Below are 25,544 nucleotides of genomic sequence, written 5' to 3'. Positions count from 1 at the left end.
CATATGACATCAACAACAAGATAAAAATTGTAGACAGCGCCAATCATTGATCGGCTCTTCAAGTTCCGTGGCACGAAAAGCTAAAAAATCATTTCAGCACGCCCCTAATTTTAAGCGTTCGTCACGAAAACCCAAAAAGCATTTTAACACTCCCACATGTTAGACTTTCATAGCACGAAAGCTGTTGAGAAGTATTTCATTTCAATATTAATAACATCCGTATTTTGTCTCGCAAAATAGTACCGCCGTAGCGAAGAAGCGGCAAGCAATAATGTGAGGGTCGAAATATGTGCAACGGCGAATAATATCGTCCATTTTATGATCCCCCTAAATCTTATTTAGACCAGCGAGATGAATTCATCTCAATTACCTAAGTCACGAGATGAAAAGATGATGATGACGATGATGACGAAAAATTTAGTACTAAAAATATCCGAAGATGGCGAATAATTGGGCAAGCAACAATTAAGATCGACGAAAATTTAGACTCACTTTGTTTCGGTCGATACTTCTGTATAAGCTACAGTTTTAGCATTACTATTATTTACCCAGAATAGCCTCTGCAGTTCCCAAGACGGAGGTTAAGCAAAATTTTAAGTATTTTGTGAAGCGACAAATTTGTGACGCATTGAGTTTGTGAAGCGTTGAGTTTGTGAAGCGTCGAGTTTGTTTATCGGGGACACCTATAGCAGAAACTATTTGAGTTCCCAAGGTACACGGCAGAGTGGTATCACTGTTATCCTGCTTCATACAAAAACAACCCTTCCTTCATTATTATCCAAGAAAATAAATGAAGCAATACTTGCTTTTTAGGGTGTAGAAAAAGTACCTAATTTATTTCGTGCTTTTAGAATACACAATAATAACACATTATAACGGAGAAAATGCATATATTCAGTAGGTCGTAATTGTTCAAAGACAACACAATTAAAATTGAAAGAAGGTATAAATCGAGGATTGGAAGTCGAGGATTGAAATTCTGTGATCCTTAAAAAACGACGCGTTATATAACCCAATTATTAAAAAACTTTGGTGTTCCCAGACTGAGAAAATAAAATGATTCCGTTTAAGCTACATATAATATATCTTGTGAAACATAAATTTGCACAAAGTAAATTAGATTAAGAAAATACATTTCATTAAGATTTGTTCGTCGCCTTTTTCATGACGTCAACTACTCGTTATAATTCTCATTCTCTCGTGCCTTGTCGTGGCGTTTCATGTGATCAGCGCTTCATTCCTGCTACAACTGGCGTTTTGATTCTGACACTCTTTGGTGTTTTAACGAAACTCACTTTAGAGGATAAAACATTTTCTGCAGTTACATTAGAAGGTCGAGACATGTCATAAACGGATTCTCTTTCTTTTAAATAATTCTAGAAGAGACAGATCGACATTCAGACTAACTTATTGCTAAAAAAAAGGTGCACAAACTAACAGTCTTACCTTTATCAGGTCCAATTTCTGTGAAAGGTTCAGAGAAGATGCTATATTTCTTTGATCGCATTGAAGAGATAAATTCTCAATAGCTAATGTTATTTCTGCTTTTGTTTCACTCTAAAGCAAAACAAACAAATCCGTAAGAAACCATGACCTAATGCGCATGCGTGAACAAAACTCGAATAAATACATAAAGAAAACAATGTTAGGAAGATTTTTTCATCTTAAATCTGTTGTTAAATGTACAACACTAAACTGTTTTTTTTTACTGTCATTACATGCTTAGCAAAAAAAATATTCCTGAAAAAAAACAACGATGGAACTGCAACTATGTTACATCAACAATTAAAAGAATGCTTACGCGCATTTTGAAACATAACATTACCCAGTAATGTAAACCTTACGTGGTTTAGGTATCTTTGGCGCTTCTTCGATGTAATCGTTTCTAACTTTGCATTTCTCTGTATAAGTCTCTCCAACTTGTTTTTCGACTCTGCAAGTTCTTTGTTACACAACTAAAATAAAAACAACAACGGTTAAACACAAGAAAATTTTTCGCAACGTGAAGTTTTAGTTATAAATGAAGTCTTTCTATGCAACTTGATTTCATTTTAGAAAGATTTTTGGAATTGCATTAGCCATCCTTGAAAATTGAACGATAGGTGTCATAGCGACGTCAGTTTGGCGTTTAGCATACGTATTCTTTTGAGCGGTGAGTCACCACTAATAATAGAAAAACCAAATTATTGAGTTTTGAAAAATGTCCAGGTAGCAGCAGTAAGAATAAAGAGACAATTTTTAATTTAATTAGACGTTTTTCAACAATATTGGCTCAATTTTTAGTGCCTCTCCATATTTTATATTTTTAACTGACATGAAAGTGTCAATGCATATTGACGATACCAAAACACAATAGGATTTTGCACAAAAGTTGTACTTACCAGTAAATTTTGTGATTGTTGTAAAGATAAACCTTGATATTCCTTGACACATGATTCTAACTAAGATATAAAATATTGAAATAATATAAAATCATTGTAAACCCTTCTACTTTATATGTTTGGCGATTTGTAGTGTGTTTAGAAAGTTGCACGATAAATGAGCATTTTCAAGTTCATCATTTTCTAAAACATGCGATTCGCGAAAATTCATCTAGCTGAATTCTACTAAAAAATCACATTCTTGAAAATATATTTACACCCTCATTTAAAAGTTTTTCATTTAAATTCTCGTATTTTTAGTACTGGGAACGTTTTTCTGAAAACATTTTCTCTGAGTAAAATACCATCGTTCGATGTATAGACAGATAAAGTTTTTTAATGCATGAACTAACAATTACTAATTTGTTACTACTAAACATAAGCTGACAAACCTTGATCTTCTATCTAGTCTGGAACTCATAATCTCGCCGAATAATCTGTTTAAATATCTTTAACAATCGTTTACTGTAAATATAAAACACATAAAATAAATGGAAATAACAGAGTTCTATTATCGTTTCTCACATCATGATAACAAAACGTAAAGGAATCAATATAGCAACACTCTGGACTTCTCCTTTTCCTTTCCCTTAACAATACACCATCAAGGTCTAACACAACACAAAACAAAATGCCAAACTGTTTGGCTACTACGATTAGCAAGCTACCCTGATTAACAACCGCTAAACAATATAAACGTAGGATCACAAAAAATATTAACAGCGATCTATATTACATTATATCAGTTATATAAATAATGAAAGTTATATGAAACAAGAACAGTCCCAAAGGACAAGAGCTACTTCCATAGTCACTTTGAGAAATGCTGAGCGTCTTTCTTTCATGGAAACTTAGGAGGTCTGCTTAAAATTTATGAAAAATGGCAAAAAGTTCAAGCCCATTGTTTGTTGCCGTGAAGAATGTGTGCGCTTTTAAAAGGTAAGGTAAGCTTCCAAAACAAGATTTAAGTACAAGCGTTCCTAACCTGTGATTGCAAATTGTTTCTTTTGTTTGAAAGGTGAATATTCGCTTCTTCCAAAGTTTGATATCTCATCATTAACGCTGTTAACATATTGTCTGTTGCTTCAACATAATCTAACAATTAAAACGCAATGCTTTCATCAACCGTATTCTTTGTAAACCTTTTCACTAACGAAGTGAACAGCGATTATGAAAACGACAGCACAATCAAAATGAAAATATTTAGAAGCTTAACAGATAGTTTAATTGTATCCATTTTAGAACTAACTTAGGCTTAACATGGTGGTAAATGTCCAACTCCATTTCATCTGATTAGCATCCAACATGGAAATACAACGCTAATAATTAACCAAGACGTTAGAAACAACAAAAGCCAGATTTAAAGTAAGATATCATTTCGATTGAAGTTTGATTAAAAAACCGAATTTTCCATATGATTACGTATTCAGTTTCATGCCATATTCTCTTATAAAAAAAAAGCTTGTAAAATCCCTTTATGGCGACAACGCATAAACATCAAAGATAAAAAAAATCGTTGAAGGAATGTTGCATGAAAATATTTTAAAAGTATTAAGAAAGTGAAGGACTTTCCAGGACCTGGATTACAACTTCGTAACGCTGCAAAACCCTGCCCATCTATATTATGCAAATTTAAGTGGTATTAAGTACTTTCATGTTAAAATACATATATGCGTACTTAGTGCGACGTAACGTATGGTGGGTTGGAAGAAGGATATCAATCACGGATTTGATACTAAGAATTTAGGTTTATACAGACAGTTTGTTTATTTGAAAATTTTTTTGTAACAAATTATGCTTGAGGTTATCATCCGTGAAAAAAAACAAGCTGATTTTATATAAAGAGCTTCCCTCATACGAAATTAACTTGATTTTTAAAAAACTGGTGAACTGATAGATGTAAATGAAACTGAAAACAACCATACTTTCTGGCAGTACATCGATAACTGAACACAAATACTTCTCGAATATCGCATATCTTCGAAGTTTGTCCTTTAATTTTTCTGTTCTAAAAAAAAAAAGAATCGGGCTTGTAATCCAAGAAAGAAACATGGCAAAAAATAATTTCTAACATACTTAATGTTAATTGGAAGGTTAAGTCAGGTAAGGAGTTTTTAAATTGAAAAATGCTATATAGAGCTTTTATCCATTTTAAAATTAAAATCATTGTTTGGTAAATCACTTAGTTACACAGATTACAGTTACAGATTATCACATTCAGCATTTTTGATGCTTATCCTCACCAGCGCTTATACTGGGGAGGGGAGCGAAGAAGGGGGATTTTAACTCAGCTTTTCATTAAATCATTTTCGACATCTTATTTGTGTTATTAAGTAGTCCATTAAAAAAATCCTGATCTTTTTAGCACTATTACTTACCTTATGCATTGTCCAAATTGGTGTTATGAAGGGTAGTACGTAAGAACCTTTAATAGCCAACTAAATATACTCATAAACCAACATCTCATGAATTTAAATTAATCCGTGTTGAAAATTTGTAAAATTGATGACATCATGAAAAAATAGCTGAAACCAAACATTTTTTAACCCACTCCTCATTCGAATGAAATGCTATGCTACTATTATTATTATTGTTATTATTATTATTACTAAGCCACTTTAATGTTGGGAACACTGTTATCAATTTGAGACCTGTGTTCGGAATGTATATATCACGTATACACTGGCAATGTCCAATTTCCCTGGCATAGGTTGACCCGTAGTCGTGGTCCGAACCACGGACCTTGTGAGCGAACTACATCACTAACAGCCTAAAAGGCCACACTATGTTCCTTCTAAGTTTTATCAACAAAGCTTAAGCCATTTAAAAGTTATAGGGTGAATAAATCGGGGGGTTTTGATGGGGGATTTCTTACAAAAAAAGGATAATGTCAACAGGGTTAAGACTCATTTTACTAATCTCGAGTGTATATCATACCTTAAAACCAAAACATTTAGTTCCTTTTCTAACTTCCCATGTTCTTCTTGTTTCGTTATTTTCAATTTCTGTTCTTTTTGAAGCTTCAGTGCAGCTCTTTGTCGTTTAGCATCGTTTTCTTCTATAAACTTACTAAATTTATCCATTCTATCTTTTAGCTAAAAAACAACAGCAGCATATTTGTTGAATGACTAATTTAAGGGGGTCTAGAAAAAAAGGTGGAAAATTTTAGTTTTATAAAAAAAATATTTTAAGCCCTGGGTGGTGCTGTTATTTTGCTTAAAAAAAAAAATTGATCTGTTCAAGAGTTATAGCACATTTAGTGTAAGTTGTTGATTTCACTTTTCCCTAGCAACGCCCTTAGCGACCAGGTAAACTGATTTATTTCTCCTTTATATAACAATAGCAGTGCCACAATTAATGCCAATTGAAAAGGTTATATCTCCTATGTATCCCGGGTCTTAACGTCATACTTTGTAACATCGTATGTCAGTTAAAACCGTTTGTTTACCAGCCAGCAAGCTAGCTTCTACGGTGGCCCACAAGTGTCACGGAAATTAAAAAACTCCACGGCAAATAAAGAAAGTCCACAGCAAATAAACAAAGTCCACGGCAAATAAAGAAAGTCCACAGCAAATAAAGAAAGTCCACGGCAAATAAAAGTCCACGGCAAATAAAGAAAGTCCACGGCAAATAAAGAAAGTCCACGGCAAATAAAGAAAGTTCACGGCAAATAAACAAAGTCCACGGCAAATAAACAAAGTCCACGCAAATAAAGAAAGTGCACGGCAAATAAAGAAAGTCCACGGCAAATAAAGAAATTTTACGGCAAATAAAGAAAGTTCACAGCAAATAAAGAAAGTTCACGGCAAATAAAGAAATTTCACGGCAAATAAAGAAAGTTCGCAGCAAATAAAGAAATTTCACGGCAAATAAAGAAACTCTGAAAAATCAAATTGATTAAACAAAACAATAAGGTGACTTTGGCGCCTATTTCAGGCTGCACGTGCTGTCTATTGTTGACCCTGTTGGGTTGTTGGTAGGGTGAGGTAGATGTTCACAGAGCTTATTTGTCTTGTGTTGAGAGGCATTAAACCGTGTTTACTTATTCAAGATATGTTATCCTCATCAGGTATGACTTACTTTTAGAAAATGCAGGTTTTTGAGAAATTCCTGCTAGGCTGTATCGCAACGAATGTTTTATATTTTTAGAAGAGTCCACAGAGGACGCCATTTTCGATGAAGAAAATGTAATCAAATATTATTACCACTGTGGTTTTGAGTATGCACAAATCGTTCTCTTACTTGAGAGGAAACACAACTGCATCATAAGCAAAACCCGCTTCTAAGATGCCTTAAAAGTTATGGGCTGTGTAGACGTAATCGCAATGTTGTTAACTCACATCAAAGAATTGAACAAAGAATACGGGAGATTGTTTACGGTCCAGGGTCATGTGGTGGTTATCGTACTGTTTGGCATAGTCTACAAATGGAAGGATGGGATATACCAAGATGTGTTGTATCTAAATTGCTACGTGAGTTGGACAACGAAGGTACTGAATTCAGAAAATCCCACCGTCTTATAGGAGGAAATATTCGAATCCTGGCCCAAACTTCGCCCGTCACATTGACGGATATGATAAACTGAAGCCATATGGTTCCCCCATTCATGGTGCTATCGATGGTTTTAGCAGAAAAATATTATGGTTAAACGTAACAAAATCTAACAATTCGCCAGATAATATAGCATCGATTTTCGTTGATTGCGTTAATAAAAATAAAGGATGTCCAGTTGAACTGATCACCGATTTGGGGACAGAGAACTGTATTCAGCCGCAATTCAAACATTTTTCGTGCCAATCCCGAGTCCCATAGGTACGTCCCGTCTTCAAGAAATCAACGCATTGAATCTCGGTGGTCTCATTCCAGCAAAACACGATCAATTTGGTGGAAGAATTGCTGACATGGAGGCCAATGGAGACCTGGATTTAAGTGACGAATGTTTATGGTATTCGTTTTCTGCATTATTGCAAAAACAACTCAATGATGTTACTGCACACTGGAATACTTATAGAATTATAAAATCTCGACATGACACTGTATCTGGCCGTCCTGATTCAATCTATTATCTTCCAGAGCAATTTGGAGGCATGGAGATGAAATTAGCAGCATCGAATAATCAAATCTCAAATGCACTAGGAGATGTCAAAATGAACGAGGAGGAAAATAACTACACAGATTACTTCAAGTATTTGAGTTTCTAGTTGTGTATTGAAACTTAATAATGCGTATAGCTCAAACTGGGTATGCATAATTTCAACAAAATACAACAGAAAATGATCAGATAAATCGAAAAAAGTGTTAAAAGGTATGAAAAAGATGCTCAAAATAAAAAAATATAAAAATGATAGTAAAAAAAGTCCCATTAGATATTAATGGACATTAAAAAGACTGGCCAGCAAGACTAAACAAACAAACAAACATAAAATATGAAAAAATATAAAATCTGTCTTTAGACACTGTATAAGCTTTCTCCTGTTACCAAACAAAAGGGTTCAACGTGTATGCGTCGTAAATTTTGTTTAGGCGAAAACATAAGTATGAATATAACTTGCAGTTTTTAACATATAAACGATATACCTGTGAAAATTTCTACTTAAATTTGAACAGGCATAAGTGGTATTACCTTAAATATAAATACACAAATTTTTATTCTCTAGAAAAAGATTGACCATAAGAAAAACCTGCAATAAATATCTTCTTGAATTGAACAGGATTTTTTATATGGGCTATAGGAAATGTTATTTCTCGGCTACATGAGCGAACAGTCGTATAGCAAACTTGATGCTTAGGATTTCTAACAAAACATTCATGGCCAAATATAACTTTGATAAAATAAATTGCTGACATCGACAGGCTTATGCTCCTGTCCAGTGATCCAGGAAAGTATTGTTCTGGCCGTAATGGAAACGTTTTCATACAGAACTTTATCAATTCTATCATCTTGGGCTCTGTCATCTTTGATTCTATCACCCTTCCAAGCGATAGGTACATCAGAAACAACTAAATCATTTGTCTCAACTTCTGTCAGAAAATCTTGAAACAAATCATTAAACATTTCCTCACCTTGCCTCTTAGTGGTCTGATCTTCCGCATATTGTGGGCGAAGAATTGATACAATGTAATTCCTATCAATGATATTGTCAGATTTGAATACAAATAAGGACTTGAAAATAGTAGGAAACTGCTTCATGTACTGGTATACATTGAATAGTTCCAATTCCTTAGAAAATTCTTCTAAATAACGCATTGACAGTACTGACAAGTATTGTTCCAATAATTTGATCAGAGTTATGTTGATTAATAAGGCCAGTATACCCATGTTCAATGATAACATCAGTAAAATTTGTTGGAACAGTTTTCAAAGATGACAACATCTCTTTTTCTGCATCAGTTAAATGATTTTCTATTGACAGGTTTTCCCTTTTGAGGTCAAGATCTAATATCATTGAAAAGACATTAGAGTGAAGAAAACATGGCGGTGATGCACCATGAGCTAAATTATATGCTGCCAACTGTCCACAAGCTACAAAATTGCCATTTTGAACATGCAACATGGAATCAACTGGAGCTCCATTAGGGAAAATGTTAATTGCAATTTCATGCATAGCACTAGAGAGAAACACTTTTGATAAAGCACCTTCATCAATGCCAACCTCTCCAGCAAAATGAATCATCAAGCAAAACTTTGCAAGAAAGAAGAAAAAAAATTCACTGAAAACATTCATACACACCGCCAAATCAAAGCACTCCTGATCTACAAACCCCAAATACTACTCCAAATTCGTGTTCTGCAAGTGCTAGAAAGTTATCCCCTTTAAAAAAAAAAAGACTGTATATAATGTCAACTATCGACTATTTAATGTTTGTTAATTTTTCCATTTTGAGCAAAATCATAGAAAGTCTCGCTTGTCCGGAATGTAGTTGTGCTATTACAAGTGTTGACAATTTGTCCTCACGAATGGGTTTTGCACATCAATTGGAAGTATGTTGCAGTGTGTTCGAGTGCAGGAAAACATTTTATACATCTAATGTGTGTAGCAAATTTGATGACAACAAAAACGATGCACAAGGAAGGAAAACATTTGAGGCCAATAGTCGTATGGTAATTAGTTTCCGAGAAATTGGACAAGCACATAATACAATGAAAAATTTTAGTCGCTGTATGAATTTACACTGCATATCAGACACTCCATTTAAAAAATTGCAAGCAGATGTATCCATGGCATTGACAAGGCTGCTAAGAAAAGTATGAAACGTGCTGCAAATGAGATGGTACAAGTTTGCGAGGAAAGCGACCCACCGCGCAAGTGCGTCAAAATTGATGGAGCGTGGCAGCGTCGTGGACATGCTTCCCTGAATGGATTTGTCGTTGGTGTTGTAGATGATAAATGCTTAGACTATGAAGCATTGACAAAATTTTGTATGGGTTGCAGAATGTGGGAAAATAAGAAAAATTCTCAAGATACAATGCTTGGAAAGCATCACATGTGTGCAATATCAACCACACACAGTCCTCTGGAGCAATGGAAGCAGCAGTATTTGGGCGTTCAATAAAAAAGAACAACATTATATATTCTTACTACCTTGGACATGGTGACACTTCGTCTTTTAATCAAGTGGTAAAGTCTGATCCTTATAGAGAATATGGGTTCGTACCTGAAAAGTTGGAATGTGTTGGTCACACCCAAAAGCGAATGGGTACCTGCCTACGAAACTTGGTGAAAAGCCATAAAGGAACAGCAACTCCTCTTAGTGGAAGAAAAAAATTGACGAAAAGTGTTATCAACAGTATGCAGATTTGGTATGGTCTAGCAATAAGGAATAATACTAACAACATTTATGCCATAAGAAAAGCAATTTAGGCAATTTTATTGATTTTGTACTCATAATGATAGTACCTGCTGCAAATATTGGTATGACAAACAACATGGTACATCTAAATATAAGGATAATATCAATATAGACATTTGGATATCTGATCTACTGAGGCCTATATTTACTGCACTTTCTGATGAGTCTTGTCTAAGTGTTTGCATGGTCAAACCCAAAACACGAATGAGAGTTTCAATGCTGTTGCATGGACTCGCTGTCCTAAAATCATTTTTATGGGCAAACAAACTTTAGAAATGGCAATAAACTCTGCAGTGTTACATTATAATGATGGCACTGAAGGTGTTAAAAATGTGTTGAAATCTTTTGAGATATCAGGAATGGTGACAGACTCAAAATCTAATGAGTACAACATTGAACGCATTCAGCGCCAGGAGGTTGAATCAGGCGAAAAATTCAAAAAAAAAGAAGAAAAACCCTTAGAAAAATAAAAAAGGACATGCTGATAAAGAAACTCAAAATGAAAAGCCATCATATATACCAGGAGAGTTTGACTAAGCTAATTCATAATTGCGTGTTTAGAAATTTCATATTTTAGCGGAATTTTTGAGCGCAATTGTTTTGAAATTTTCACAGTATCTTTAACATCATAGAAGAGATCATTTAACGAAGAATCACCATGTATAAACATTATATATTATGAAAATCTAACTATTTACTTTTTCAAACATGAGTTTATTTATTAATGATGAATAAATTATGCATAAATTAAAATTCATTATGAAATTAAAATTTATTTTTCGTTAAATGATAGAATGATATATAACCAGCAAACCTTGAAAAAGTCATGTAAATACCTATAGTAAATTTAAAGATATCGTGTTTCAAAGTTTCCTTACTTTTGAGCAAAGTTATGCCGTAAACCGGGGCTATTGAGGCAAATTTCCGCAGAAATTTTTTTTCAAATTTTTTAGCTGTATTTATCAATTAAACGCCAGATAATATAGCATCGATTTTCGTTGATTGCGTTAATAAAAATAAAGGATGTCCAGTTGAACTGATCACCGATTTGGGGACAGAGAACTGTATTCAGCCGCAATTCAAACATTTTTCGTGCCAATCCCGAGTCCCATAGGTACGTCCCGTCTTCAAGAAATCAACGCATTGAATCTCGGTGGTCTCATTCCAGCAAAACACGATCAATTTGGTGGAAGAATTGCTGACATGGAGGCCAATGGAGACCTGGATTTAAGTGACGAATGTTTATGGTATTCGTTTTCTGCATTATTGCAAAAACAACTCAATGATGTTACTGCACACTGGAATACTTATAGAATTATAAAATCTCGACATGACACTGTATCTGGCCGTCCTGATTCAATCTATTATCTTCCAGAGCAATTTGGAGGCATGGAGATGAAATTAGCAGCATCGAATAATCAAATCTCAAATGCACTAGGAGATGTCAAAATGAACGAGGAGGAAAATAACTACACAGATTACTTCAAGTATTTGAGTTTCTAGTTGTGTATTGAAACTTAATAATGCGTATAGCTCAAACTGGGTATGCATAATTTCAACAAAATACAACAGAAAATGATCAGATAAATCGAAAAAAGTGTTAAAAGGTATGAAAAAGATGCTCAAAATAAAAAAATATAAAAATGATAGTAAAAAAAGTCCCATTAGATATTAATGGACATTAAAAAGACTGGCCAGCAAGACTAAACAAACAAACAAACATAAAATATGAAAAAATATAAAATCTGTCTTTAGACACTGTATAAGCTTTCTCCTGTTACCAAACAAAAGGGTTCAACGTGTATGCGTCGTAAATTTTGTTTAGGCGAAAACATAAGTATGAATATAACTTGCAGTTTTTAACATATAAACGATATACCTGTGAAAATTTCTACTTAAATTTGAACAGGCATAAGTGGTATTACCTTAAATATAAATACACAAATTTTTATTCTCTAGAAAAAGATTGACCATAAGAAAAACCTGCAATAAATATCTTCTTGAATTGAACAGGATTTTTTATATGGGCTATAGGAAATGTTATTTCTCGGCTACATGAGCGAACAGTCGTATAGCAAACTTGATGCTTAGGATTTCTAACAAAACATTCATGGCCAAATATAACTTTGATAAAATAAATTGCTGACATCGACAGGCTTATGCTCCTGTCCAGTGATCCAGGAAAGTATTGTTCTGGCCGTAATGGAAACGTTTTCATACAGAACTTTATCAATTCTATCATCTTGGGCTCTGTCATCTTTGATTCTATCACCCTTCCAAGCGATAGGTACATCAGAAACAACTAAATCATTTGTCTCAACTTCTGTCAGAAAATCTTGAAACAAATCATTAAACATTTCCTCACCTTGCCTCTTAGTGGTCTGATCTTCCGCATATTGTGGGCGAAGAATTGATACAATGTAATTCCTATCAATGATATTGTCAGATTTGAATACAAATAAGGACTTGAAAATAGTAGGAAACTGCTTCATGTACTGGTATACATTGAATAGTTCCAATTCCTTAGAAAATTCTTCTAAATAACGCATTGACAGTACTGACAAGTATTGTTCCAATAATTTGATCAGAGTTATGTTGATTAATAAGGCCAGTATACCCATGTTCAATGATAACATCAGTAAAATTTGTTGGAACAGTTTTCAAAGATGACAACATCTCTTTTTCTGCATCAGTTAAATGATTTTCTATTGACAGGTTTTCCCTTTTGAGGTCAAGATCTAATATCATTGAAAAGACATTAGAGTGAAGAAAACATGGCGGTGATGCACCATGAGCTAAATTATATGCTGCCAACTGTCCACAAGCTACAAAATTGCCATTTTGAACATGCAACATGGAATCAACTGGAGCTCCATTAGGGAAAATGTTAATTGCAATTTCATGCATAGCACTAGAGAGAAACACTTTTGATAAAGCACCTTCATCAATGCCAACCTCTCCAGCAAAATGAATCATCAAGCAAAACTTTGCAAGAAAGAAGAAAAAAAATTCACTGAAAACATTCATACACACCGCCAAATCAAAGCACTCCTGATCTACAAACCCCAAATACTACTCCAAATTCGTGTTCTGCAAGTGCTAGAAAGTTATCCCCTTTAAAAAAAAAAAGACTGTATATAATGTCAACTATCGACTATTTAATGTTTGTTAATTTTTCCATTTTGAGCAAAATCATAGAAAGTCTCGCTTGTCCGGAATGTAGTTGTGCTATTACAAGTGTTGACAATTTGTCCTCACGAATGGGTTTTGCACATCAATTGGAAGTATGTTGCAGTGTGTGCGAGTGCAGGAAAACATTTTATACATCTAATGTGTGTAGCAAATTTGATGACAACAAAAACGATGCACAAGGAAGGAAAACATTTGAGGCCAATAGTCGTATGGTAATTAGTTTCCGAGAAATTGGACAAGCACATAATACAATGAAAAATTTTAGTCGCTGTATGAATTTACACTGCATATCAGACACTCCATTTAAAAAATTGCAAGCAGATGTATCCATGGCATTGACAAGGCTGCTAAGAAAAGTATGAAACGTGCTGCAAATGAGATGGTACAAGTTTGCGAGGAAAGCGACCCACCGCGCAAGTGCGTCAAAATTGATGGAGCGTGGCAGCGTCGTGGACATGCTTCCCTGAATGGATTTGTCGTTGGTGTTGTAGATGATAAATGCTTAGACTATGAAGCATTGACAAAATTTTGTATGGGTTGCAGAATGTGGGAAAATAAGAAAAATTCTCAAGATACAATGCTTGGAAAGCATCACATGTGTGCAATATCAACCACACACAGTCCTCTGGAGCAATGGAAGCAGCAGTATTTGGGCGTTCAATAAAAAAGAACAACATTATATATTCTTACTACCTTGGACATGGTGACACTTCGTCTTTTAATCAAGTGGTAAAGTCTGATCCTTATAGAGAATATGGGTTCGTACCTGAAAAGTTGGAATGTGTTGGTCACACCCAAAAGCGAATGGGTACCTGCCTACGAAACTTGGTGAAAAGCCATAAAGGAACAGCAACTCCTCTTAGTGGAAGAAAAAAATTGACGAAAAGTGTTATCAACAGTATGCAGATTTGGTATGGTCTAGCAATAAGGAATAATACTAACAACATTTATGCCATAAGAAAAGCAATTTAGGCAATTTTATTGATTTTGTACTCATAATGATAGTACCTGCTGCAAATATTGGTATGACAAACAACATGGTACATCTAAATATAAGGATAATATCAATATAGACATTTGGATATCTGATCTACTGAGGCCTATATTTACTGCACTTTCTGATGAGTCTTGTCTAAGTGTTTGCATGGTCAAACCCAAAACACGAATGAGAGTTTCAATGCTGTTGCATGGACTCGCTGTCCCAAAATCATTTTTATGGGCAAACAAACTTTAGAAATGGCAATAAACTCTGCAGTGTTACATTATAATGATGGCACTGAAGGTGTTAAAAATGTGTTGAAATCTTTTGAGATATCAGGAATGGTGACAGACTCAAAATCTAATGAGTACAACATTGAACGCATTCAGCGCCAGGAGGTTGAATCAGGCGAAAAATTCAAAAAAAAAGAAGAAAAACCCTTAGAAAAATAAAAAAGGACATGCTGATAAAGAAACTCAAAATGAAAAGCCATCATATATACCAGGAGAGTTTGACTAAGCTAATTCATAATTGCGTGTTTAGAAATTTCATATTTTAGCGGAATTTTTGAGCGCAATTGTTTTGAAATTTTCACAGTATCTTTAACATCATAGAAGAGATCATTTAACGAAGAATCACCATGTATAAACATTATATATTATGAAAATCTAACTATTTACTTTTTCAAACATGAGTTTATTTATTAATGATGAATAAATTATGCATAAATTAAAATTCATTATGAAATTAAAATTTATTTTTCGTTAAATGATAGAATGATATATAACCAGCAAACCTTGAAAAAGTCATGTAAATACCTATAGTAAATTTAAAGATATCGTGTTTCAAAGTTTCCTTACTTTTGAGCAAAGTTATGCCGTAAACCGGGGCTATTGAGGCAAATTTCCGCAGAAATTTTTTTTCAAATTTTTTAGCTGTATTTATCAATTAAATATATTTTATAGGCCAACAGATCTTTTTGCATGGAAAATAGTTTTTTTCCAGACCTCCCCCCTTGATTGACAAGTGACAACAGGTCGAAAATAAAAATAAGACAGACTTGGTGCTATTTAAAAAGTTTGCTTTAAAGACAATGTATGGTAAAAAAAAATTTTATTCTGAGTTTTTAACAAACACCAATGTTATTGAAGATATTATTTTGGTTTGTCTGTTCAGTATTCATGTTACTGTGGAAAGTTTATCATTTCTTGAACATGATAGTTTAGTAGGCAACGTTTCGGGAGATCCTTCTCCCATCATCGGGAAAAGTAAAATGATGTTGAGCATGCATTCATATAATTGCAGAGGATAGAAATTCATAAAAATTAACCAATCAGAAACGAGCTGATAATTACATATCGCATATCAAGTCCTATACGTAGATTGAACTTACATTGTGATAAACCACAAAAAGATTCTTCTTATTTACAAGTAAAAACAAGTAAAGACAAGATTAATAATTAGTAGATGGCAACTTCTTTTTCCAATCTATATTGTCCAAAATAAACACAACAAATAATTAAGAAATACTGTGTGTCTATTGTCAACTGATGTCTATTTTGAACGAAATTGACAAATTGACATTTTCCCACTTTATTAAATAATAAAATATCCTTTTTTGGCAAAAAACGTAATTAATTTTACGGCATATTTTGTCTCTGTTATTCAGTTTATTGTACTTTCTGAAGTTTCTGTAGTAGACATGTTGCAGTATGGAGCAACCATCTTTTAAGATTTGTTTTTAAATTATTACCATTTAAGAAATTTTTCCACATTAGGCCAAAAAATATTTATATTTGAAATATATCTGTATATGTTGAAATATTTCTACTCACTCTTGTATAGGCAGAAAAAGAAAAGCATTTGAGTGGGAAATTAGAAATTACCAATATGCATGATCAGAAAGTTTTCTTCTTGAACTTTCTCAATCAGAATGTGGCATGGAATTAACTCCTAAAGCTTTAATTAACATTGCCTTTTTAAAAAATTACCTAAGAACAAAACACAAAATCAATTTGGTTTTTCATTCAAAAATCCTACTCTGAAAAGAGTTTAGTACTGAGGAACTGAGAATCAAACATTTAACTTTCTTTGATTACTAAGAATAGAAATTAAGAGAAAACATGTGCCTGACTTATAATGACTTATAATCATATGGCATATATATATCTGTACAAGCTAATGTTATCACTTAATTTATCAATCAATGATACCAAACTTTATCAGGAACTTACAGCTTGCTGTTTTAACCTTAATCTCTCTTTTTGTATACCACATTCATCCATTCTTTTTCTAAATTCAAACTTCTTTTCAAGAAACTCCCTATCTACATCTGCAACATCTGCTTGCCGCTTGAGTAGCAAAGTCTTTTGAAGTGTATTGTATCCAAGTTCCACAAGTTTACTGGCTTTCTATCAAAACAACAATAAAACACATTATATTTTTATCATGATTCAGTAGGGTAGTGAAGAACCTTGGTGTAAAATGATTGTGAGAGAATGTATAAGACATGGATGCTAAATATGCAAGAGGACCAGTATATTAAGTCTGTAAAACGTTACCTTAAAAAAGCAAGACTGGCTCTTCCTGCAATGTTTGCATAAACATATATTTCAGGTGTACAGGTGTAGCCACAAAAATATTCCATTAGTTGGAAATTACTGAACTCCTGTACCTTACCAAAATGAAAATTGTTGTATTTTATTTTTACTTATCAAAACACAATAAAAAACTTCTCCATAATAGTAGCCACAGTTATGTTCAAACTGGTGTGTGCACTACAAATCAATTGGCAAATTGATGTACACCCTCTGTACACAAAAATTATTACTTACTTATTTACTTATAGCAACCAAATAATTTTAGTATAATATAATATGTTTTAGCTTGGAATTAGTTGTACCACAGACTAAATGTCATGATGATACTTCTATTTTATTCACCATAAACTTCAGATAGTTTAAACTTCTTATTTACTATATTTCCACCAAAAAACTACGTCATGTAAATTAAAATACTTTGTCAACCTGTAGGTAAGCTAGGTAACCTGCAAGTAAGTAACCATTTCTTGATTTTCAAAATGGTTAATGTCTTTAGCAAAGTATATTTATATATGGCATATAGCAAAATTGTACAAGTGTACAAGTGTATTAAAAAAAAAATTGTTTTAAACACCAACCTCTTTCACAACAGGAATTTTTTTAATGTTGAGTGCCTTGCTTTCTTCCTCTTCATCCTCCCTGTAAACATCAAAAAATGACTTTTTTTACTGAGCATTATTCAAAAACAAAATCAATTATCAGCTTACCTTAACTGAGTGACAAAAACTCTTTTTCGATCGGGCGCCAGTTCCAACTCATAATGAGTAATATTTCCAGACATTTTAATTTATGTTTATACCATATACTCTAAAAAATTAATCAAAATAGATTTATTGCAAAAAGGTTCAAAAAATTAGTCTGCAAAAAATAAGTTGCATCCAGTATGGTGTCCAAAATGCTGCACATTAGTGACTTTCAGGCAAATAAGAATGGTAAAGGTTGGTCTTTATATATGATAACATAATACAATGTTGCTAATAATATGTTGGTTGCTGTCAGGGGATGTTTTAAAAAAGTCTGGAAAAATACTAGATTCTAGATCTAATCCAGCATTAAACAATCAAATATAGTCCAAATTAAATTTTTGAGAAATTATGTGATGTGTTGCACTTAATTTTTCACAAGAAAGATCACATGTGTGTTTTGATAATGCTTAAATATGTAGAAAACAAATGAGGCATTCAATTCTTTTGAAAATGATTTAATAGGGACCTGATACTAGTCTTTCATAAGCAAACTGATTTGAAAAAACTCAGGAAGTTACAACATATTGTATGTTGTGGTTAAATCTGTACAATATATTGTACAAGTATATACAATTGTGCACAAGTAATTGTGTACGCTAGAAACTATTCTTAATAAGACAAGCTCTTGAGTTCCATTCTGAATTAAAGTAAAAATATTCAAGATAGTGTATACTGTCTATAACGCATAAATGTCTGAATTATGTGATGTTCTTCAATCTTCTTTCTTGCAATCTATCTCTGTTGGCTTGGTCACTGCATTGAGTCTAGAATCTATTACAATACCTATATTTCACCAGTACTAAAACTTTTGCAATTAACAAAATAGGCAGCCTTAACAAAGTTAAGTGTTGTATCTTCAGTCATTCAAAGATTACGTTACGTTTTCAAGAAACATTTTTTGTCATTGTGCTATTTGTTAATTTATTTTCTTGATGACTATCGGCCAGAAGCCAGTTAACTCTTTTTGTCTATGGTCTTAAGTTAGTAGGTACTGTATCACAACTATACATCTTAAACATAAAAATAGGCTTTACAAGTAATTACACTGGGTCTCACATTAAAAATAATAATAATAATTATAATAATAAAATAATAAAATCACAAAAACCTAACAAAAACCTAATCAGTTATTTCAACTGGAGACCACTGAAACAAAAAGAGAACAAAAAACTAACTTACTAAACAGAGGAACCACCTACAACGATCTACAACGACCTAAAACCATCTACAACGATCTACAATGAGCTAAAAACCATCTACAACGGCCTAAAACCATCTACAACGACCTAGAACCAACACATTATATATACATTTGTTGGGGACTTTGTTTTTCATCATGGTGTTGTTGTGACCCAACTACAGACAGCGGCCTAACTTTGGACGCAGGACTGGCCTGTCTTTAGACAGTACAGCCCATCACAAGACGGGTCGGTGCGTTCGCAGTTGGGATGGCCCATCTATTGACGGGCCTGGCCCAACTTTGGACAAATGTATGCAAATTTGTCCTGAGTTGGTACAGGCCCAACTATTGACGAAGGAATCCCCCGCTTTTAAAAACCGGATGGGACAAACTCAACTGTACACAAAGAACTCTTGCAATTTTAGAAAATGTGTCATAAGATGGGACAGGCCTAACTATTGACAAACAATTTCCATGCTTTTAAAGGCTAAAAGCTTTAAAGACTTCAGAACTGCCTTTGTAGACCACTCCTGAAAATAATTGAAAGGGTGTGTTGCTCGAAACTGGTGAGACTCATCACATAAAATATATATTAACACATTTCTTTTAGTCATAGTCATAAGTCTCTTTTTCTTTAATATAAAACAAAATATCTCAGCTAGCTATATACAAAAATATGCCAAAAAAACGTGCAGCAGTTCAGTTTTTTCATTTCATCGGAGTTAGTTTACGTTAAATACAAGGTCTTGATGTGTGCAAAATTTTTCTAACGCCATGTCGCAAGTTGTTCAAGAGATGGACCACTGTGTCAAAAAATGGCCTGTCCCATCTTTAGTGTTCTAAGTTGGGTCAGAATAGTGTCTTTGCAAGCAGCCATGTTTTGAATTAAATGACCTTCTACGTATTATTATGTAGTACTTATATGTAATACCTATATTCAATAAAACATAAACGGAACCTACATAGTTTGAATATATAGTATTTGTTATTTTTAGAAAGAAAAAAATTGCAAAAATTGGCAGAGTAAAAATGTAAACCTCTATATATTATATAGCTCAACAAACAAAATTACGAATATGAGGTGATACACAAAGTTGAAGCTTATCTCGGACCTACATGGGACAAACAAACTGCAAAAAAACAGTGCAAAAAAGTTTTTGTTTTCTTTTTCAAAATTTGATAATGTTAACCCAGATCCGAGAATATATACATGCTGGCCGACTGTGGACTGCCTAAACTCCCCTTGGTTGAAGTAATAGTCTAAATTATTTAGTGACAGTGTTGACAAAGGCTTATAGCTAACTATGTGTCTTTGTTGCCCCTACTTCTACTCTCAAAACATTTTAAAATTTTAATTCCTGTCTGAGGTTAAGTAAAGCTAGCCGTACCTAACAGCCGCACCTTAGCCGTACCTAAGAAAATTCGTAATTAGCAGCTCTGTGTAAGACCACTTGCTTCTAAGCTTAAATTTCGTCTTTTAGGTGAATATCTATGCCGATAAAAATGATGCAAAATGGAGCACTCCATCGTCGAGCCCCAGTAACCCCCAGGGATTCCTTAATGATGAAATACCGATAATAATATATCTTACATGTATTATAATTTTTTAAAATGATTTTAATACAAATACAAAAGAGATTTTTAAAATTGAATGTATGAAAAACATTAGTAAAGTAAGATTGAACATTATTACGCTGCGGACAATATTAGAGCTAGCGCTAAAAGTGACTACAGCTGGCTAAATTTAAATACGGTTGCCAAAATAAGGTACGGCTAGATAATATTAAGGTACGGCTGGGTCTTATCATATAAGAAACAATTTCAAATGCTAAAAACGTTCAATAAAAACGAAATTATGTTAGGTACGGCTAGCCAAAATAAGGTACGGCTGGAAAATATTAAGGTACGGCTGGGTCCTATCATATAAGAAACAACTTTAAATGCTACAAATGTTCAATAAAAACGAAATTATGTTAGGTACGGCTAGCCAAAATAAGGTACGGCTGGACCATATTAAGTTACGGCTGGACCCTATCATATAAGAAACAACTTCAAAAGCTAAAAACGTTCAATAAAAACAAAATTAAGTTAGGTACGGCTAACCAAAATAAGGTACGGCTGGACAATATTAAGGTACGGCTGGGACCTATCATATAAGAAACAACTTCAAATGCTAAAAACGTTCAATAAAAACGATTTTAAATTGTTTGGCAATTGGGTTAAGAGTCACACTGACTGACTTTAAACAGAACTGGCCTGTATCTATCCCAGCTACCTCTAAATCACTCTTTACGACCTTTGATTTTATCGACATCTTTCTTTTACAGTTGTTAGCGTTTCGATATATTGCATCAAGATCGGATAGATCTGTTACAGATTTGGTTCTAGAAATGGAAACGTTAGAGAATGTAAGCAATCAATCTGACACTGATAGTGATATTTATTAAAATATAATTATATATTATCGTGTTCGTATTTGTTAAAACATTTTGTTTCTTAGGTAATATTTAACAGCCATACTTTAATTTTGATCAATGGTAGCCGTACCTAACCTAATTTTGTTTTATGGAACATTTGTAGCATTTAAAGATGTTTCTTATACGATAGGACCTAGCCGTACCTTAATATTTTCCAGCCGTACCTTATTTTAGCTAGCCGTGCCTAACCTAATCTCGTTTTTATGGAACAATTTTAGCATTTGAAGATGTTTCTTATACGATAGGACCTAGCCGTACCTTAATATGGTCTAGCCGTACCTTATTTTAGCTAGCCGTACCTAACCTAATTTCGTTTTTATGGAACATTTGTAGCATTTGAAGATGTTTCTTATACGATAGGACCTAGCCGTACCTTAATATGGTCCAGCCGTAACTTATTTTAGCTAGTCGTACCTAACCTAATTTCGTTTTTATGGAACATTTGTAGCATTTGAAGATGTTTCTTATACGATAGGACCCAGCCGTACCTAATATTTCCCAGCCGTACCTTATTTTAGCTAGCCGTACCTAACCTAATTTCGTTTTTATGGAACATTTGTAGCATTTGAAGATGTTTCTTATACGATAGGACCTAGCCGTACCTTAATATGGTCCAGCCGTACCTTATTTTAGCTAGTCGTACCTAACCTAATTTCGTTTTTATGGAACATTTGTAGCATTTGAAGATGTTTCTTATACGATAGGACCCAGCCGTACCTTAATATTTCCCAGCCGTACCTTATTTTAGCTAGCCGTACCTAACCTAATTTCGTTTTTATGGAACAATTTGAGCATTTGAAAATGTTTCTTATACGATAGGACCTAGCCGTACCTTAATATGGTCCAGCCGTACCTTATTTTAGCTATCCGTACTTAACTTAATTTCGTTTTTATTGTACATATTTTAGCCTTTAAAGTTGTTTCTTATATGATAGGACCCAACCGTAAAATATATGTTGTCTTATAATTTTCATATTTTTCCTCTCTTTTCCTTACCTATCCCCTTTATTTTACTTTACTTGATAAGTCGCATTGAAGTTCACCGATCGTACTAACCACCTTTTTATTGCCAGCCGTACTTAATTTACGGATATATACGGATCGGATAGATCTGTTACAGATTTGGTTCTAGAAATGGAAACGTTAGAGAATGTAAGCAATCAATCTGACACTGATAGTGATATTTATTAAAATATATTTATGGAACATTTGTAGCATTTGAAGATGTTTCTTATACGATAGGACCTAGCCGTACCTTAATATGGTCCAGCCGTACCTTATTTTAGCTAGTCGTACCTAACCTAATTTCGTTTTTATGGAACATTTGTAGCATTTGAAGATGTTTCTTATACGATAGGACCCAGCCGTACCTTAATATTTCCCAGCCGTACCTTATTTTAGCTAGCCGTACCTAACCTAATTTCGTTTTTATGGAACAATTTGAGCATTTGAAGATGTTTCTTATACGATAGGACCTAGCCGTACCTTAATATGGTCCAGCCGTACCTTATTTTAGCTAGCCGTACTTAACTTAATTTCGTTTTTATTGTACATATTTTAGCCTTTAAAGTTGTTTCTTATATGATAGGACCCAACCGTAAAATATATGTTGTCTTATAATTTTCATATTTTTCCTCTCTTTTCCTTACCTATCCCCTTTATTTTACTTTACTTGATAAGTCGCATTGAAGTTCACCGCTCGTACTAACCACCTTTTTATTGCCAGCCGTACTTAATTTGTCGATTTGGGAATCACCTTCCCGCGCTCTCCCCCGTATGGTTTCTATAAGAGCAAGATGTTTCGTTAACATTTTTCGTATTTTGCGGGTTTATTGGCGATTGAGAAACAGAAATTCAGTGACACAACAAATTTACCACTACGATTAGCTCAGTTTTTTCCATTAAAATACATTACCTCACCTTAAAAAGAAAAGTGTAGTTACGTACGGCTAAGGTACGGCTTAGGTACGGCTGTTAGGTACGGCTAGCTTTACCAAGCCCTGTCTGATCCGCAGGGTGATTTACAGTTAGCTATATCAAAATGGCTAAAACATTTTTTTATATACTAGTAAGCCAACAAAATAAGAGAACATACTATTCAAGCAAATTTTCAGCAAAGGTAGCTATAGCTCACTACACAAAAAATTTCCTTCAGCTTTCACACGTTAAACCAGCCGCCATTTATTTTTGTTTACTCGTTTCGAGGCTGATCACATTGATCTTTTATGGAGCGCATAAAGAAAAAAAATTAAAAAAGGTATAAATATTTTAATCGAAAAACAAAAGACCTGAAAATCAACCTCACCCCCCCCCCCCGGCCTATCGCGTCCTGATGTCAAAAAAAAAATACAAGATGCCCTGAGGAGGAGGTTGCCAGAAATGCAAAAAAATCCACAAAATTTAACAATTTAACAAAACACCTCCTCATTGTCAAATATTCGAATTTTTTTCATTACGCCCTTTTTTTTACCTCTCCTCCCGATGATGGCTTAGGTTTTCCCGCGCATGTTTCCTATCACCGCATGATGGACTAAAAACTTAATAAAACTAATCAAATTAGAAAAAGATGTATTTGCATTGGTTATCAATAGCAATCATCATAGTCGACCACGTATTGGTAACACATTAACCATCTCGTCCCCAGAATAGCTCGGGGAACGAGATTGAACACATTAATACAATCCAGGCAAAGTTTTCTTAGCACTCCCAGACCTAAAACTTATGAAACAGTGTATATTTATCTCGTTAAAAGTCTTCCTACAACTACAAATAAAATACAACTAACTTATAAAAACGTTTTTCGTAAAAATATAAACAACGCTCCACGGTTTGTTGTGGAACCAATATATACAAAGGTGAGTTTTACAAATAACCTCACAAGAGGCTTCTCACAAAATTATACAGAAAAGCCATGGTTATCCCTGCATATTATATCTGTCTTTTTTTCTGTCGCATAGCAAGAAAGTTTTTTCCGAGGTTGTACCCTGTGTTCAGGTTAAAAAAGGCTGTCTTTTCGATGGCAAATTAAATTCTGGTAGTTTACTTTGTGAACATAATCTTAGACGCCTTATCTCTTGGATGATGTATACATGCAACTTCGTTCCAAATCTTATTAACTTTACTTTTACCTTGGTGGACTTCAAGATGTAACAACAAACTCAAAAAGAAACAACCGCGCTATTCACAAATAAAGCTTGATTATTTGTAGTTGCACTCCTCCCATTTATGAAGACATGTAGTATTCATTTCTTCGTCTTGCTGTTTCCCACATTACATAAAACTTAAATTTTTATCTGCCAGTTGCATTCAATATTATCTACCTTCTTATCAACCCTCTTTACACCTGCCCTAATTCCGCTATTTCCAACAGACCTACTAACGTAGAGTTTTCTTATGAGGTGTAAAGTGAGCATGCCGCTCGCTTAAAAAAATGCCTTATTCCAGGAAATTAACGAGGTACAGGAGAATTTTAAGAATTTAATTAAACGCGATTTACGTCAACTGACTTTACAAAAAAGCATATTAAATCATCTTTTTTGAGGGGTCATTAACAACCACTTTCTCTTGCTTTCTTCAAAACCTTTGCAACACTGACAATTGGTCAGGACAATACTAATTTTATTTTTGGGTCACAAACAAGGAAAACAAAATAGGCCTGTGTAGGAGAGCTTTGTATTGCTATTATTAGAAAAAAATATTTTTAAATTTAATTATTAGTTTTAAATTAACTAGAAACTTTTTTAAGTTCTGGATATTTAATTTTAAGCCTCGTTTATTTCCTGCAATAAGGTAGATGATGCGCAATCCGAATGAAAAATTTCAGTCCCATGTCAATCAATAATTTTGTTTGCGGAACACTGTTCTTTGTATGTAATTACATACAAAGAACAGTGTTCCGCAAAATTATAAATTATAAGCACGCTTTTTGCCAGATTTGCGTCAGCACAAAAATTTTAAAAATATTTGTAACTTCACATATATATGACCGTGTTTATGAGCTTCGCGATTTTGCTATGTTGCGTTTTTTGTCAACCTCGATCCCAGTGCTTGTTGCACAGGCCCTGGGATCGAGGTTGATTTTTTGTTTGTTTCTTGCTTT

At 33.7% G+C, this 25,544-nt stretch overlaps 1 protein-coding gene across 1 annotated transcript; it reads right to left on the bottom strand.

The window, feature by feature from the left end:
- Window positions 1–870: 870 nt before the first annotated feature.
- LOC130657247 (coiled-coil domain-containing protein 42 homolog) lies at window positions 871–19,029 on the bottom strand. The gene is made up of 11 exons (XM_057460223.1): window positions 18,968–19,029; window positions 17,750–17,849; window positions 17,621–17,681; window positions 16,677–16,853; window positions 5,358–5,515; window positions 4,346–4,428; window positions 3,406–3,515; window positions 2,382–2,441; window positions 1,845–1,955; window positions 1,447–1,557; window positions 871–1,376 (listed from the first exon to the last, which is right to left on the bottom strand). The coding sequence occupies exons 2-11, from the start codon at window positions 17,821–17,823 to the stop codon at window positions 1,227–1,229; spliced, it is 1,095 nt and encodes a 364-aa protein (XP_057316206.1). The 5' UTR covers window positions 17,824–17,849; window positions 18,968–19,029; the 3' UTR covers window positions 871–1,226.
- Between the last annotated feature and the right edge of the window lie 6,515 nt (window positions 19,030–25,544).

This window comes from Hydractinia symbiolongicarpus, chromosome 9 (genome assembly GCF_029227915.1).
Source record: "Hydractinia symbiolongicarpus strain clone_291-10 chromosome 9, HSymV2.1, whole genome shotgun sequence".
Taxonomy (NCBI): Eukaryota; Metazoa; Cnidaria; class Hydrozoa; order Anthoathecata; family Hydractiniidae; genus Hydractinia; species Hydractinia symbiolongicarpus.
The sequence above is the reverse complement of the archived record's forward strand: the minus strand, read 5'-3'. Positions and strand labels throughout refer to the sequence as shown.